Genomic DNA, 18,405 nt, shown 5'->3' on the forward strand with positions numbered 1-18,405 from the left:
AATTATTTTCAAAGAACAAAAATCTGGAACTTGATTCTGAAATAACTGTAAAAGAACAAAATTCATATTCTAAAAGCAACTTCAAAAAAGAGCCTCTAAATTGATGATTCTTGTTTGAAGCAATAAGGTTAAACGTGAAACAGATGTGTAATATACAGCTGTTGCAATATATTGTTATTTATTGTTATTTATTTTTTTTTTGCCGTACGCGGGCCTCTCGCTGTTGTGGCCTCTCCCGTTGCGGAGCACAGGCTCCAGACGCGCAGGCTCAGCAGCCATGGCTCATGGGCCCAGCCGCTCCGCGGCATGTGCGATCTTCCCGGACCGGGGCACGAACCCGTGTCCCCTGCATCGGCAGGCGGACTCTCAGCCACTGTACCACCAGGGAAGCCCAATATATTGTTTTAAAATACAGTTGGATCTTATATCTCTAGTCCTATGCCTGCATGTCTACCTACAGTTCAACCTACCATTCCAGCACAGAGGCTTATATTGCTTAAAGATATTCTGGGTACTTAATCATGTTCTTGATCACCTTCAACTCAGAGAATTTCATTTCATTGTTAGAAGATGATTTTAGTTTTTTGGTATTCCACAGATTGATTCCACTCTCACTTCTTACCATATGCTTAAAACCTTCATGATGAAAATTATGAGTAATTAGATTCATTCATGCCCACCAAAACTATTGCCTTGTTGAATAATAAGCATATTTTGGCAAGCTTTAAAAGTACTGATTTTTGCTTAAGTATTAAAATTATTTTTCCCCATGAAGTATACTAGAAAGCTCTGCCCTAATTCCAGACTTTATAATAGATATGTGGTCACCAGCTTCTCTCCAATAGTTATCTCTGACCATAGTCTTACATGGGATTATATAATTAGGGCAAAGGGATGTTGACTCTGCATGGTAACTTTCAGTGGGTTGGTAACTGCTCTTTTTAAAAGAAAACAGTCCCTATAACATTTTAAGTCTGCTTCTATTTGCTTTTCCATGAAAGATAATCTAGTATAACAGAGAATTTAAAAAACTACATTAGAAGCCTTACAATTTTATTCTTGAGCATGCTTCTTTTTAACATGGTTTGGTTATACTAACTTAAAGTGCTTAAATATGTAGAAACATCATTGTGAGTTACACCTCAATCAGCTCTTCCATAAAAGTAATTTCTTTCGTATCTTAAATCTATGTTTTTCATTTTATTTGCTTTTTATAGAAGAATTTAGGCCTTTAGTTTTATTGATTTTTGTCTTTTACTTGGCATATACACACTGGTATTTCTTTTGGCTTCAAATAAATTTAAAATATTTCCCAATAAAACAACTGAAAATATAGAATCAGTTCCTAAGGATCTTTTCTATATAATTCAGTTTGAAAGAATGATGAACTGATCTCATGAGGGCCTCTTTGTGTGTGTGTGTGTGTGTGTGTGTGTGTGTGTGTGTGTATACACACTCATGCTCACTATATGCCCAACAGTCCTGTCTCTGTGACCAAGTCCTGCCTTCCATGCTTAGAGACACAACTTAAAAAAATATGTTTTTGAAGAATTATGTTCTGAGATAAGGTTCTGGGAAGACAAAATGCAAAGGCTAAGTGTAGGCACCTCTTGTTTATGGGGCACGGAACACATTGATGGGATTTTACATTATAAGCAGTTAAGGCCCAGTAGAGATTTGGACTGACCACCTCCCTCCCGTGCTTAGCTCAGAAATCAGCCAGCAGCCAGGCCCAGATTTCCTTCAGAGGGAGTTATAGCAGCTAAGTTGTTCACAATAAGATTTGGATGAGTACTTTGTGTGTGTGAGGGGAGGGAGTCTCTGCAGCCCTCGTCCCAGAACTCCCCCTTACACACTAGGCACTAAGGAAATCCAGCTGCTTTCTTTTTAGTAGTAGTTGGAGGTGGTGGAATAATGTGGTGGCAGTAAGCAGAATTACTCCGTTGGGTCTCGTCTTACTAAACAAGTTAAACCACCCAAACATAGTTACAAGTTAACAACAATTTTGTTTCCATGACCTATTCCTGTTAGTAAATTAAACAAGAGGTATACATATTAATGAATGCATATATAAAGGCAGAGACAAGCTCTTCAATAATACATTTTCCTATTATGGTATTGGGTACTGAAAACCAATGAGAATTATTTGACCCAAAGAATATGTAACAAATGTCACTCCATACTCAAAGCCAATAGATATACTGGATACACATGTAAATTTCTAAACAATAGCAGGATTTTTCACATTACTGACATATCTTTGCTGCACACTCTTTGAAAATGTCTGAACATTTCATTAAAACATATACTGAGTGAAGTTGCCAGATTGTCCAGGTCCAGTTCGTCAGTAAATAAGTGATTATAGATAATATAAATTAGAATCACATCTATCTTAGATGTTTTTTTCACTTTTATGCCAAGTTAAGAGCATTGTTAGTGAATGGTATTATTGGAATAGGCTATTAGGAGTGCTGGCTACAAATTCAAAGAATAATTGTTTGATCATAATATTCATATTCAATAAGTTTCTAATCATCTCCTTTATAGGAGCTATTCAAGGATTTCTAATTGAATTTATGACATTGTAGCAAATTCACATCACGAACCTCTTTATGTTTACTCATATAAGCCTAGTTATTTTACTTTTATATGTATTTTTCCATCATAGTATTTCTTTGGAACTCTGAAGAGAGAGGACTTATTTAAGAAGTTAATTAACTAAAGCAAAATTTACTCCTATTATCTTCATATTTAATTAAGACTTCTTATTTACATCATCACCTTAGCAAGGACTACAGATACTCTTTTTTTTTTATTATTACAGATATTCTTGAATGTCAGCCTCTTATCTATTTCCCTCAGCTTTTAAATGTAATAAAGTACCTGGATTCTTTATTCAGTATTTCAGATCTCCTTTCTTTCATGTCACAAAAGATAAATTCACACAGCTGCACTGACAACATCACAGTTTTGAACATGCGTCCACCCATTTCCTTATAAATAGTTCAGTCACTTACTTTAATCCATCTTCCTCTGCCCATCACTCTAATGTCAAACTTACAAGCTTAAGAATGCACTTTTGCAACTTCTAGTTGTTGTTTTTTTTTTCAACGTATTTATTGGAGTATAATTGCTTTACAGTGGTGTGTTAGTTTCTGCTGTATAACGAAGTGAATCAGCTATATGCATACGTATATCCCCACATCACCTCCCTCTTGCGTCTCCCTCCCACCCTCCTTATCCCACCCCTCTAGGTGGTCACAAAGCACGGAGCTGATCTCCCTGTGCTACGTAGCTGCTTTGAACTAGCTATCTATTTTACATTTGGTAACGTATATATGTCAATGCTACTCTCTTACTTCGTCCCAGCTTACCCTTCCCCCTCCCCATGTCCTCAAGTCCATTCTCTACATCTGTGTCTTTATTCCTGTCCTGCCCCTAGGTTCATCAGAACCATTTTTATTTTTAGATTCCATATATATGTGTTAGCATACGGTATTTGCTTTTCTCTTTCTGACTTACTTCACTCTGTATGACAGACTCTAGGTCCATCCACTTCACTACAAATAAATGAATTTCGTTTCTTTTTATGGATGAGTAATATTCCATTGTATATATGTGCCACATCTTCTTTATCCATTCATCTGTCGATGGACACTTAGGTTGCTTCCATATCCTAGCTATTGTAAATACAGCTGCAATGAACATTGTGGCACATGACTCTTTTTGAATTATGGTTTTCTCAGGGTATATGCCCAGTAGTGGGATTGCTGGGTCATATGGTAGTTCTATTTGTAGTTTTTTAAGGAACCGCCGTACTGTTCAGAGTCCAAAAGTCTACTCACTTAACTAACACACACTCACAGAGGTAGCATTTGGACTGACAAGATGTCAATCAATAAGCATTCTCATCTAGGAATGTCTGATAGTGGTGCCCTGGCATTTTTGTTTTGATGAACATTTAGTGCTAACAGTGGGAAGGGCCACCCCTCCTAAGATGTGTGTAGGTGAAAAGGGTTGGATGCTGAATTATCCATTTCACTTCTTTGTGTGTTTTCAGTATTTTGTTATAGTCATCCTTAATCCATACCTTTCACATAGTTCTGGCAGTTCAATCCCAGAAACTATATACATATACATATAAATATATATTTATACATATATACACACATATACATACATATATATACACATACCTATATATATGTATGTATGTGTGTGTGTATATATATATATATATATATATATATACATGGTTTATTTGTTTCACTTATTTCAGCCAAGATTTTCTTTCTTTAATATCAACCTTCCACTGCCCACATCTTTGAGTTTATTAAAGTTTAGAACAAAACTAAAACAAAAGGAACACACACAACACTCACAGATCAGAGTTTCCAGATAGATATTGGAAAGTTTCTGGAGGTCATGGAATCTACCTTGAAGGAAATTGATTTTGATATCTATCTAGGATCTAGGACCTGGCTTGAAACGTCCTTGAATTGTCCTAAAGTAAACAGAAGATTCTCAAATGAGCTGAAGCAGGTACTAAAAAGTTGATTTGTGAATTTTATCATTTTACCAATTCCTCTCTTTTGAAGTAGCACCTGCTCATAATCAGGGATTGTTGTGAATTTCTATAGGCTGTATATTAAGAAATATGTGCCCAACACTCAACGTTATCACTTTCTCAGAGTTACAGAACATTTAACTTTACTTTCCAATGCATAATTTCCTTTCCACTTGTAAGACTCCCCTGCTGCAAACCAGTGATGAGATTGGGAGTTACTGTGTAGATTCCATCTATGAAATAGCTGCTTCAGCTAAAGAATTGAATTTGCATTCTCTTGTCTCCCTGTGTGGAGTTCTACCCCAATTATGATTCATTCTGAAATCACCAACATCCTGGATTAGAACTAATATTTCTCCATGCTAACTTGAGAAGTTAGGCTTTACAGCTTGAAAATCATGTCTCTTCTGGCTATGACATCATCATAAACCACACAACTGCAGTTACAAGCTTTTGCATTTAAAACTTCCATATCTCAAATAAATTGTCTATTCCAAAAGTCCACCATTTAAAAAATCAGTGTAATTGGACTTTTCTTTTAAATTAAACAATGAATATACAGTGAACATTTATCTGTTACCATAGGAAAAAAAAATTGCCTGTTACTCACATGGCACTGTGCGGAGGTAGAGGTTGTCACGAATGATTTGCTGAAGTTCGTGGTCCACAGAACCCTTCTGAAATCGTAAGTTGAGGTAGTGACGAAGATCCTTATCAACAATTCCTCCTAGAATAATACAGTTTCTTAATAAAGGATGTTGGAAAATATTTTAACTATGTAATTTGATCTGTCATAAACATACTCATGAAGCCATTTAAAACATGCATTATTTCACATTGCTCTTTTGACCTTCTGAAACATTTGCTGCCCATAATAATAAAAGATAACATTCACTAAGATAACAATTATCCACTCAGTCAGTGCTCAGTGTTTTACATGCACTCTTTGTTTTTCATTTAGAATGAAGTCTTTATTACGGCAAAGGACACATGGTACTCTCGAACTGAAATCATACTAAAATGCCATAGTGTATCTCATTGCATGGCTAAAAAGACTTTTTTTTTTACTTCCCACTCTCCCTTTCTCCCAGTCTTTCTGCCTTTGAATTTGACCACTCTAGGTATCTTAGACAAGTGGAATCGTATAATATTTGCCATTTGTGACAGGCTTATTTCACTTAGTATGTCTTCAAGGTTTGAAAAGGTTTTTCAGTTATTTCAAGTTACTCTGGATTTACATAAGTAGGGTGATAAAGAAGTTAAAAGAAAAAGAACTACACCAATATTAATGCTTTACTACCTTTATAAAATGAATCAAAATAATGTATCTGCCATATAAAATATGTGCAGATGTTTTTAACTACAGACAATGTTTGAAAGACTTTAGGTATTTTTAAATTTTATTATTATTATTATAGAAATAATAATAACATTTTTTTAATAACATAATTTTGAGTACGTTTTTCATTATAATCTAATGAAAAACAAACTGGGCTACAGGTAAGAAAATCAATACTGTGAATTTATCAAAGATTATTTTCATATTTAATGATAATTATGTTAAATTATGAAGATTTATCTAAGGCCCTTCATATTCTTATACTTGGAAGAATGAATTATAAATCAAAATACTTATAAAAATATAAATAAGAATTTCTAAAACCCTGATCTTTTCAAACATATTAGGGTAATTGAGCCAAGACAAAGAATTAAAGATAGGGGAAATAGGATGTCTGTAATAGTTACAAAAATCATATTCTCTTCAAATCCTTTTGAATCTCAAAATTATAATTCATTATCAATCTATTTGCACCACCATGACCACATAAAATAGCCTTATGGACGCAGCCCACGGGTCCTCCCACGGGGATCCGGCCTGAGGAGCAGTGGCGGGAGCTTCGAGACTAGGGCGGCGCGAAAGGTAGGAGGTGTGGAGAATTTCGGGTTTCGAAAAAGGTTTTGCTGACTGATTCCAACAAAAGTGAGGCATGGCTTCCGGAAAGATGGCGGAAGTGTAAGACGCAGAGATCACCTTCCTCCCCACAGATACACCAGAAATACATCTACACGTGGAACAACTCCTACAGAACACCTACTGAACACTGGCAGAAGACCTCAGACCTCCCAAAAGGCAAGAAACTCCTCGCACGTACCTGAGTAAGGCAAAAGAAAACAGAATAAACAGAGACAAAAGGGTAGGGACGGGACCTGCACCAGTGGGAGGGAGCTGCGAAGGAGGAAAGGTTTCTACACACTAGGAAGCCCCTTTGTGGGCGGAGACTGCGGGTGGCGGAGGGGGAAAGCTTCGGGGCCGCGGAGGAGAGCGCAGCCACAGGGTTGCGGAGGGCAAAGTGGAGAGATTCCTGCACAGAGGATCGGTGCTGACCGGCACTCACCAGCCCGAGAGGCTTGTCTGCTCACCCACCGGGGCAGGCGGGGCTGGGAGTTGAGGCTCGGGCTTCGGTCGGAGCGCCGGGAGAGGACGGGTGTTGGCGGCGTGAACGCAGCCTGCAGGGTGTTAGTGAACCACAGCTAGCCGGGAGGGAGTCCGGGGAAAAGTCTGGAGCTGCCGAAGAGGCAAGAGACTTTTTCTTCCCTCTTTATTTCCTGGTGCACGAGGAGAGGGGATTAAGAGAGACGCTTAAAGGAGCTCCAGAGACGGGCGCGAGCCACGGCTAAAAGCGCGGACCGCAGAAACGGGCATGAGATGCTAAGGTTGCTGCTGCCACCAAGAAGCCTGTGTGCGAGCACAGGTCACTTTCCACACCGCCTTTCCGGGGAGCCTGTGCAGTCCGCCACTGCCAGGGTCCCAGGATCCAGGGACAACTCCCCCGGGAGAACGCACGGCGCGCCTCAGGCTGGTCCAACGTCACGCCAGCCTCTGCCACCGCAGGCCTGCCCCACACTCCGTGCCCCTCCCTCCCCCCCAGCCTGAGTGAGCCAGAGCCCCCGAATCAGCGGTTCCTTTAACCCCGTCTTGTCTGAGCGAAGAACAGATGCCCTCCGGTGACCTACACGCAGAGGCAGGGTCAAATCCAAAGCTGAGCCCCGGGAGCTGTGAGAACAAAGAAGAGAAAGGGAAATCTCTCCCAGCAGTCTCAGGAGCAGCGGATTAAATCTCCACAATCAACTTGATGTACCCTGCACCTGTGGAATACATGAATAGACAACGAATCACCCCAAATTGAGGAGGTGGACTTTGAGAGCAAGGTTTATGATTTTTTCCCCTTTTCCTCTTTTTGTGAGTGTGTATGTGTGTGTATGCTTCTGTGTGAGATTTTGTCTGTATAGCTTTGCTTCCACCATTTGTCCTAGGGTTCTATCCATCCGTTTTTTTTGTTTTGGCTTGGTTTTTAAGTTTTTTTTCTTAATAATAATTTTTTTATTTTAATAACTTTGTTATATTTTATCTGACTTTATTTTATTTTACCTTATATTCTTTCTTTCTTTTTTCCTTCCTTCCTTCCTTTCTCCCTCCCTCCCTCCCTCCTTTCTTTCTTTCTCCCTCTCTCTCCCTCCCTCCCTCCCTCTCTCTCTCTCCCTCCCTCCCTCCCTCTCTCTCTCTCTCTCTCTCTCTCTCTTTCTTTCTTTCTTCTTCTACTAATTCTTTCTTTCTACTTTTTCTCCCTTGTATTCTGAGCCGTGTGGATGAAAGGCTCTTGCTGCAGCCAGGAGTCTGTGCTGTGCCTCTGAGGTGGGAGAGCCAACTTCAGGACACTGGTCCACAAGAGACCTCCCAGCTCCACATAATATCAAACGGCGAAAATCTCCCAGAGATCTCCATCTCAACACCAGCACCCAGCTTCACTCAACGACCAGCAACCTACAGTGCTGGACACCCTATGCCAAACAACTAGCAAGACAGGAACACAACCCCACCCATTAGCAAAGAGGCTGCCTAAAATCACAATAAGTCCACAGACACCCCAAAGCACACCACCAGACGTGGACCTGCCCACCAGAAACACAAGATCCAGCCTCATCCACCAGAACACACACACCAGTCCCCTCCACCAGGAAGCCTACACAACCCACTGAACCAACCTTAGCCACTGGGGACAGACACCAAAAACAACGGGAACTACGAACCTGCAGCCTGCAAAAAGGAGACCCCAAACACAGTAAGATAAGCAAAATGAGAAGACAGAAAAACACACAGCAGATGAAGGAGCAAGATAAAAACCCACCAGACCTAACAAATGAAGAGGAAACAGGCAGTCTACCTGAAAAAAATTCACAATAATGATAGTAAAGATGATCCAAAATCTTGGAAATGGAAGAGACAAAATGCAAGAAACATTTAACAAGGACCTAGAAGAACTAAAGATGAAACAAGCAACGATGAGCAACACAATAAATGAAATAAAAAATACTCTAGAGGGGATCAATAGCAGAATAACTGAGGTAGAAGAACGGATAAGTGACCTGGAAGATAAAAGAGTGGAAATAACTGCTGCAGAGCAGAATAAAGAGAAAAGAATGAAAAGACCTGAGGACAGTCTCAGAGACCTCTGGGACAACATTAAACACACCAAAATTCGAATTATAGGGGTTCCAGAAGAAGAAGAGAAAAAGAAAGGGACTGAGAAAATATTTGAAGAGATTATAGTTGAAAATTTCATTAATGTGGGAAAGGAAATAGTTAATCAAATCCAGAAAGCACAGAGAGTCCCACACAAAATAAATCCAAGGAGAAATACGCCAAGACACATATTAATCAAACTGTCAAAAATTAAATACAAAGAAAACATATTAAAAGCAGCAAGGGAAAAACAACAAATAACACACAAGGGAATCCCCATAAGGTTAACAGCTAATCTTTCAGCAGAAACTCTGCAAGCCAGAAGGGACTGGCAGGACATATTTAAAGTGATGAAGGAGAAAAACCTGCAACCAAGATTACTCTACCCAGCAAGGATCTCATTCCGATTTGATGGAGAAATTAAAACCTTTACAGACAAGCAAAAGCTGAGAGAGTTCAGCACAACCAAACCAGATTTACAACAACTGCTAAAGGAACTTCTCTAGGCAAGAAACACAAGAAAAGGAAAAGACCTACAATAATGAAACCAAAACAATTAAGAAAATGGGAACAGGAACATACATATCAATAATTACCTTAAATGTAAATGGATTAAATGCTCCAACCAAAAGACACAGATTGGCGGAATGGATACAAAAACAAGACCCATATATATGCTGTCTACAAGAGACCCACTTCAAACCTAGAGACACATACAGACTGAAAGTAAGGGGATGGAAAAAGATATTTCATGCAAATGGAAACCAAAAGAAAGCTGGAGTAGCAATTCTCATATCAGACAAAATAGACTTTAAAATAAAGACTATTACAAGAGACAAAGAAGGACACTGCATAATGATCAAGGGATCGATCCAAGAAGAAGATATAACAATTGTAAATATTTATGCACCCAACATAGGAGCACCTCAATACATAAGGCAAATAGTAACAGCCATAAAAGGGGAAATCGACAGTAACACATTCATAGTAGGGGATTTTAACACCCCACTTTCACCAATGGACAGATCATCCAAAATGAAAATAAATAAGGAAACACAAGCTTTAAATGATACATTAAACAAGATGGACGTAATTGATATTTATAGGACATTCCATCCCAAAACAACAGAATACACATTTTTCTCAAATGCTCATGGAACATTCTCCAGGATAGATCATATCTTGGGTCACAAATCAAGCCTTGGTAAATTTAAGAAAATTGAAACTGTATCAAGTATCTTTTCCGACCACAACACTGTGAGACTAGATATCAATTACAGGAAAAGATCTGTAAAAAATACAAACACATGGAGGTTAAACAATACACTACTTAATAACGAAGTGATCACTGAAGAAATCAAAGAGGAAATTAAAAAATACCTAGAAACAAATGACAGTGGAGACACGACTACCCAAAATCTATGGGATGCAGCAAAAGCAGTTCTAAGAGGGAAGTTTATAGCAATACAATCCTACCTTAAGAAACAGGAAACATCTCGAATAAAAAACCTAACCTTGCACCTAAAGCAATTAGAGAAAGAAGAACAGAACAACCCCAAAGTTAGCAGAAGGAAAGATATCATAAAAATCAGATCAGAAATAAATGAAAAAGAAATGAAGGAAATGATAGCAAAGATCAATAAAACTAAATCTGGTTCTTTGAGAAGATAAACAAAATTGATACACCATTAGCCAGACTCATGAAGAAAAAAAGGGAGAAGACTCAAATCAATAGAATTAGAAATGAAAAAGGAGAAGTAACAACTGACACTGAAGAAATACAAAAGATCATGAGAGATTACTACAAGCAACTCTATGCCAATAAAATGGACAACCTGGAAGAAATAGACAAATTCTTAGAAATGCACAACCTGCCAAGACTGAATCAGGAAGAAATAGAAAATATGAACAGACCAATCAAAAGTGATGAAATTGAAACTGTGATTAAAAATCTTCCAACAAACAAAAGCCCAGGACCAGATGGCTTCACAGGCGAATTCTATCAAACATTTAGAGAAGAGCTAACACCTATTCTTCTCAAACTCTTCCAAAATATAGCAGAGGGAGGAACACTCCCAAACTCATTCTATGAGCCCACCATCACCCTGATATGAAAACCAGACAAGGATGTCACAAAGAAAGAAAACTACAGGCCAATATCACTGGTGAACATAGATGCAAAAATCCTCAACAAAATACTAGCAAACAGAATCCAACAGCACATTAAAAGGATCATACACCATGATCAAGTGGGGTTTATTCCAGGAAAGCAAGGATTCTTCAATATATGCAAATCAATCAACGTGATACACCATATTAACAAACTGAAGGAGAAAAACCACATGATCATCTCAACAGATGCAGAGAAAGCTTTCGACAAAATTCAACACCCATTTATGATAAAAACCCTGCAGAAAGTACGCATAGAGGGAACTTTCCTCCACATAATAAAGGCCATATATGACAAGCCCACAGCCAACATCATCCTCAATGGTGAAAAACTGAAAGCATTTCCACCAAGATCAGGAACAAGACAAGGTTGCCCACTCTCACCACTCTTATTCAACATAGTTTTGGAAGTTTTAGCCACAGCAATCAGAGAAGAAAAGGAAATAAAAGGAATCCAAATCGGAAAAGAAGATGTAAAGCTGTCACTGTTTGCAGATGACATGATCCTATACATAGAGAATCCTAAAGATGCTACCAGAAAACTACTAGAGCTAATCAATGAATTTGGTAAAGTAGCAGGATACAAAATTAATGCACAGAAATGTCTTGTATGCCTATACACTAATGATGAAAAATCTGAAAGTGAAAACAAGAAAACACTCCCATTTACCATTGCAACAAAATGAATAAAATACCTAGGAATAAACCTACCTAGGGAGAGAAAAGACCTGTATGCAGAAAATTATAAGACACTGATGAAAGAAATTAAAGATGATACAAATAGATGGAGAGATAGACCATGTTCTTGGATTGGAAGAATCAACATTGTGAAAATGACTCTACTACCCAAAGCAATCTAGAGATTCAATGCAATCCCTATCAAACTACCACTGGCATTTTGCACAGAACTAGAACAAAAAATTTCACAATTTGTATGGAAACACAAAAGACCCCGAATAGCCAAAGCAATCTTGAGAACGAAAAACAGAGCTGGAGGAATCAGGCTCCCTGACTTCAGACTATACTACAAAGCTACAGTGTTCAAGACAGTATGGTACTGGCGCAAAAACAGAAAGATAGATCAATGGAACAGGATAGAAAGCCCAGAGATAAACCCACGCACATATTGTCACCTTATCTTTGATAAAGGAGGCAGGAATGTACAGTGGAGAAAGGACAGCCTCTTCAATAAGTGGTGCTGGGAAAACTGGACTGGTACATGTAAAAATATGAGATTAGATCTCTCCCTAACACCATACACAAAAATAAGCTCAAAATGGATTAAAGACCTAAATGTAAGGCCAGAAACTATCAAACTCTTAGAGGAAAACATAGGCAGAACACTCTATGAGATAAATCACAGCAAGATCCTTTTTGACCCACCTCCTAGAGAAATGGAAATAAAAACAAAAATAAACAAATGGGACCTAATGAAACTTCAAAGCTTTTGCACAGCAAAGGAAACCATAAACAAGACCAAAAGACAACCCTCAGAATGGGAGAAAATATTTGCAAATGAAGCAACTGACAAAGGATTAATCTCCAAAATTTATAGGCAGCTCATAAAGCTCAATAACAAAAAACAAACAACCCAATCCAAAATTGGGCAGAAGACCTAAATAGACATTTCTCCAAAGAAGATATACAGATTGCCAACAAATACATGAAAGAATGCTCAACATCATTAATCATTAGAGAAATGCAAATCAAAACTACAAGGAGATGTCATCTCACACCAGTCAGAATGGCCATCATCAAAAAATCTAGAAACGATAAATGCTGGAGAGGGTGTGGAGAAAAGGGAACCCTCTTGCACTGTTGGTGGGAATGTAAATTGATACAGCCACTGTGGAGAACAGTATGGAAGTTCCTTAAAAATCTACAAATAGAACTACCATATAACCCAGCAATCCCACTACTGGGCATATACCCTGAGAAAACCATAATTCAAAAAGAGTCATGTACCAGAATGTTCATTGCAGCTCTATTTACAATAGCCTGGAGATGGAAACAACCTAAGTGCCCATCATCAGATGAATGGATAAAGATGTGGTACATATATACAATGGAATATTACTCAGCCGTAAAAAGAAACGACATTGAGCTATCTGTAATGAGGTGGATAGACCTAGAGTCTGTCATACAGAGTGAAGTAAGTCAGAAAAAGACAAATACCATATGCTAACACATATATATATGGAATTTAAGAAAAAAAAGTGTCATGAAGCACCTAGGGGTAAGACAGGAATAAAGACACAGACCTACTAGAGAATGGACTTGAGGATATGGGGAGGGGGGAGGGTAAGCTGTGACAAAGCACGAGAGAGGCATGGACATATATACACTACCAAACGTAAGGTAGATAGTTAGTGGGAAGCAGCTGCATAGCACAGGGAGATCAGCTCGGTGCTTTGCGACCGCCTGGAGGGGTGGAATAGGAAGGGTTGGAGGGAGGGAGACGCAAGAGGGAAGAGATATGGGAACATATGTATATGTATAACTGATTCAGTTTGTTATAAAGCAGAAAGTGACACACCATTGTAAAGCAATTATACTCCAATGAAGATGTAAAAAAATAATAATAAAAAAATGAGATTCAAATCTATAAAAAAAATTAAAAAAATAGCCTTACGTGGGCGTGCATATGTTTTACACAAATAGTAAATATATTTGAAAACTATATATTGCTACATTTCTGAATTTCCCATATTCATTGTTTCAGTTGCCTCTAATCTGCTGGCACAGCCTGAGCAAGATACCATACAAAATAGTATTTTTAACTGAACTATCAAAATTCTTACTCTCCAAAGTTTCTCATATATATATTTTTTTTTTTTTAGTTTCTCATATATTTTAGTCAATAGTATCAATTTACTTTTCCACCCAATATAATATGATAGCAGAAAACAAATGATAGGAGCTTGCACATGTTATTTTCCAAATTCAAATTTTTTTCAGTCAAAGAAGTGGAACACTCAGAAATGAAAATCACTTGAAACCACCATCGCATATATCAACAATTACCTATTGTTTACATCTCCAAATGCTCTGCGTTTCCATGGGTCTTAGACTTACTGACATCACACTGAATTAGTTAAAAATTAGAAATCCTGAAATTCTGAAGTTCTGTTTTCCTCCCTTGTTCTTTCCCAGTCAGAAAACATGCCTACCCTTGCTAATTCAATACAGCTGCAGAGCAATCACCATTCCTGACTGTTCTCAGCTGTCGTTTCTGCCGAGTTCTGAGTCTACAGATCCTTCATCACCTGTACTCCACCTCTCTTCTCTTTTTCTTTCTGTCTAATATGAGGGACATGCCAAGTGATGAGATGTTTTCTGGCATCCCAAGAAAATGCTAACTATAGAACAACAGATGTAGTCTGTCCACTAAAGTAAGCTAGAATCACTCACCTAATATAACATGGATAAGCCCACATTTTGTAGTCCAAGATGATTCTTGCCCCTGAAAATGCATTATCAATTTAAACCATTTCTTCTACTAGAAAAATACCACATTAGCCCTCTCAAAAGTTTATTTACCTAAGAAAACAACAACAACAAAAAATGACTGTCTATTCATTCAATGACTGGATGTATCTTTTTTGCCATGGAAAAACCTGCTGAAGCTTCTGAGAATATAAACTTTCTTTTGTTAACTAAAATGAATTGCCACATTTGTTTTGGAAGGTCTTTCTTGGCCTCATATTTCAAAAATACTTTATCATCCTTCACAATTCATCATAGCATTTTTCATGTAAGGCAATTTTATTTACCCACTACCTTATTATGGAATATTCTGCTGGTTGCCTATCCAACATTCTTTCCTCTATTTTTTTTTATTTAGAACTTTGATTTAGTTTCAGGCCCAAACATTCTCAGACCCAGGACATGGATCACGGTTGTCTGAAACTGTCATACAATCTAGTTCCCTGCCTCCCTAGCTGCCCTTGAAGCTTCCAGCAGCTATGTCCTGGCCATTGAGACCTAACACAGAAGGAGGGTTTTCTTATTCATTGAACTAGAGTTTACATCTGATATCACGACCCTTCTCATCCAGTCAATCTTGGCTAGACTGGGTATTCCTCTTTGGGACTTCCATGGCCCCTCTGCTCTCTAGTAGACTTGATATTCTGACCACAAACCACAAAGGGAGATGGACAAGGGAAAAATCCAACATGCTAAGGATATTGTAGTAAAGTTAGAAACAGACTGGGTTCTGGATGGCTTCACTGAGCAGTTAAAATAATATTGGCAACTACATACCTTAGGATAACTTGTTATAAGAGAAAAAGGAAATCGTCATTTTCTAAGACTATTATGATTTCTCTTTGCAACTATACATGACCCCAATCAACATATTAGATGTATAGAAACGTTTCACATACATATGTATACATAATATGTATACATATTTTATGTATATATAAATACATACTTTTAAATGCATATTTTTCCTTAATTCGAAATTTCACTTGAAGAAGGATTAAGCAATGGATAGTGGGCAATGGCTGAGCTGAAAAATAGAGCCTGGCTCTTAAGACTACCTGATTTCAGGTATATAAGTTAACATCTTAAAGCAAGCTAAAAAATAAAGAATGCCACATACTGAGTGTCCAGTAAATGTTATATATAATTAAAATAAAAAATATTATCTTCTATCTTATTTGTCATAGTTATAATTTTTGGTTTTATCATTATTGTTTGTAGAGTTTCTGTTTTGCCATTTGTTAGTAATACCTAGATTTGGTAGCTTAGAGAATACCTACATCAATCATTCTGTCAAGCATAGCACTGCCAAGTTCATCATTGCATTGCATGCCTTAGCCATTGTACTCTTCAAAACAATTCAGTGGTTCTTGCTTACTATTATATTTTAAAAATTATTGAGTAATTTTACTTAACTGTGAAAAAAAATTATTTTCTTTATTTTACAAAATAAAATAGTAGATTAAAAGATATAATACCTTCTCAAATTACACATTTGCCAAAAAGAGATCTGGGAAAAATATAAAGCCTATGATTCTGCTTCTAAATAACATGTACCTAATTTTCATAATCTACAGTCTGAAGACCAAACTTCTTAGTCCAAAGTAGTCAACCATTTTCTCAACATGACCCCAAACAAGCTTTTCAATCTGATATCAAAGTATAACCTAAGAAGAACCCTTAGGAGAGAACTTAATCCAAACTCTTCATTTGCAAATGAAGAAAGTGAAGCTCACACACATTATTTGGCACTGGGCTCAGAGCAAAGATGGGGTGGGGAGTGGAAGAAGAATCAGGGAGCAAATCCTATAGATTATTTGAGGAGAAAACTCTAAATGTTACCACTTGAAAATGGTGTGCATCTCTGTAGTTTCTATACTTTTCAGAAATGCTCCCAGGAGAACTGCTTTGTTCCCTCCCCTGCTTGAATGCCCAGATAGAGGAAGCAAAGGAAGAAGTTACAGCTTGGCTCAGATGGACAGAATCTCCTTGGCATATTCCTTAAGAAAAATTGTTTGTTTTAGTCATGTAGCCAAAGCCAGACAATCTTCCTAAGGTTGAGGGAGAAATACACCAGGCTCTATATTGTTTGTGCCAAGAGTCTGACTGCTAATAGCTGGCGAGAGTAGTCCCATCCCTCATTTGTGGGCATAACCATTGGCTCAAATTTTCCTGTCCCTTGAGTCAACTGTTTCTCAAATCAGTATGCACCTTAAAAACTTGTAAACTGGGGAGAGTAATTCACTGATTTGTATGGTGCTGGGTGTGTATGAAAAAGAAGATGGAGATGAGCAGCACACCAAAGTCTGGTTCATTCTGATGTAATTTATTCATCCTGTGATTTAGCCAAATAAGGCTACTCTAACATTCTATTGACTGTACTTATTCTTCCTTCTCTATACCTCATTTTTTTTTTTCCTTACACTCCATAAAATTCTGAAGTGGGCATTTGATTTGTTTGTTTGTTTGTGCTTTATTTTTTTCACCCATATTTATGCTTTATCTTATGATACCTTCTTTTAGTAACAGTACCCTGATTTCCCTTTTCAAGTCACTGTATCTCTCTCATTCTGTACAAATGTAGTCAGACTTTTAGTCAGTTTTCCCTGTTCTCTCTTATCCAAATAAAGTTTCTTTTCCAGGAGTTGTCTTTATAAGTGGAGTTACCCAAGGATGTGCATGCGAGTGCATGCATCCTGAAAGTAGCACCCTGAAAAATCTACCCATCACTTTTGCTTCCTGGATATACAGAATTGCCCCTTTCCTGTGTTTTTCTAGCCAATTTCTTCAACTTCCCCTTTGTTGTTTTCAAATAAAAAACATCACAGGGCTTCGCTGGTGGCGCAGTGGTTGAGAGTCCCCCTGCCGATGCAGGGGACACGGGTTCATGCCCCGGTCCGGGAAGATCCCACATGCCGTGGAGCAGCTGGGCCCGTGAGCCATGGCCGCTGAGCCTGTGCGTCCGGAGCCTGTGCTCCGCAACGGGAGAAGCCACAACAGTGAGAGGCCCGTGTACCGCAAAAAAAAAAAAAAAAAATCACAGATAAGAAAACCCTCCCTTTGATACTACCAGTGGAATTCATATCCATCCTTCAACTTAAAATTATCCTCCCCTTGGCCTTCCTTGTGATCTTTTGGCCAGAAGTCTTCTCACTCCTCTGAACTTCCATGTCCTGGTCACCTTTCTTAAATACCTGTACATTCTAACAGGCCATATAATAACTAGTGGATCTACTTTAAGTTATGTATTAAACTGTAAGCTCCCCAGGACAGGGAATTTCCTAATCATTTTATATATTCTCCCCTCTCCTCACTTCAATCTCTACAGCAGTGCCTTCTTAATATAAGTGGCCCTGAAATGTTTGCTGAATAAATAAATCACAAATGCTATAGTGGATAGAATGCTAGATTACAGATTTGGAAACTGAGTTTTAATTACCACTCCAACACATTCATTGAGTGGTCTTGCACAAGTCATTTAATCTTTTCTGGGTCTCATTTTTCTTACCTGTAAAAGGTGGTTCTGTTTGTGTTGCTATAACAGAATACCATTAGAATGGGTGAATTAAACAACAAATATCTATCTCACAGCTCAGACACCTGAGAAGTCCAAGATCAAACAGCTGGTAGACTGGGTGCCTGATGAGGGTACTCTTCCTGG

General features: G+C 38.1%; 1 protein-coding gene across 2 annotated transcripts in view; it reads right to left on the bottom strand.

Moving 5' to 3' along the window:
* Positions 1-18,405, bottom strand: part of MAGI2 (membrane associated guanylate kinase, WW and PDZ domain containing 2) — a 1,338,731-nt gene that overhangs the window by 952,788 nt on the left and 367,538 nt on the right. For both annotated transcript variants that reach the window (XM_060020317.1, XM_060020318.1), the window contains exon 2: positions 5,178-5,294. In XM_060020317.1, coding sequence (XP_059876300.1) covers positions 5,178-5,294 — 117 coding nt within the window. The remainder of the gene's footprint in view (positions 1-5,177; positions 5,295-18,405) is intronic.

The sequence above is a fragment of the Delphinus delphis genome, chromosome 9, assembly GCF_949987515.2.
Source record: "Delphinus delphis chromosome 9, mDelDel1.2, whole genome shotgun sequence".
Classification (NCBI taxonomy): Eukaryota; Metazoa; Chordata; class Mammalia; order Artiodactyla; family Delphinidae; genus Delphinus; species Delphinus delphis.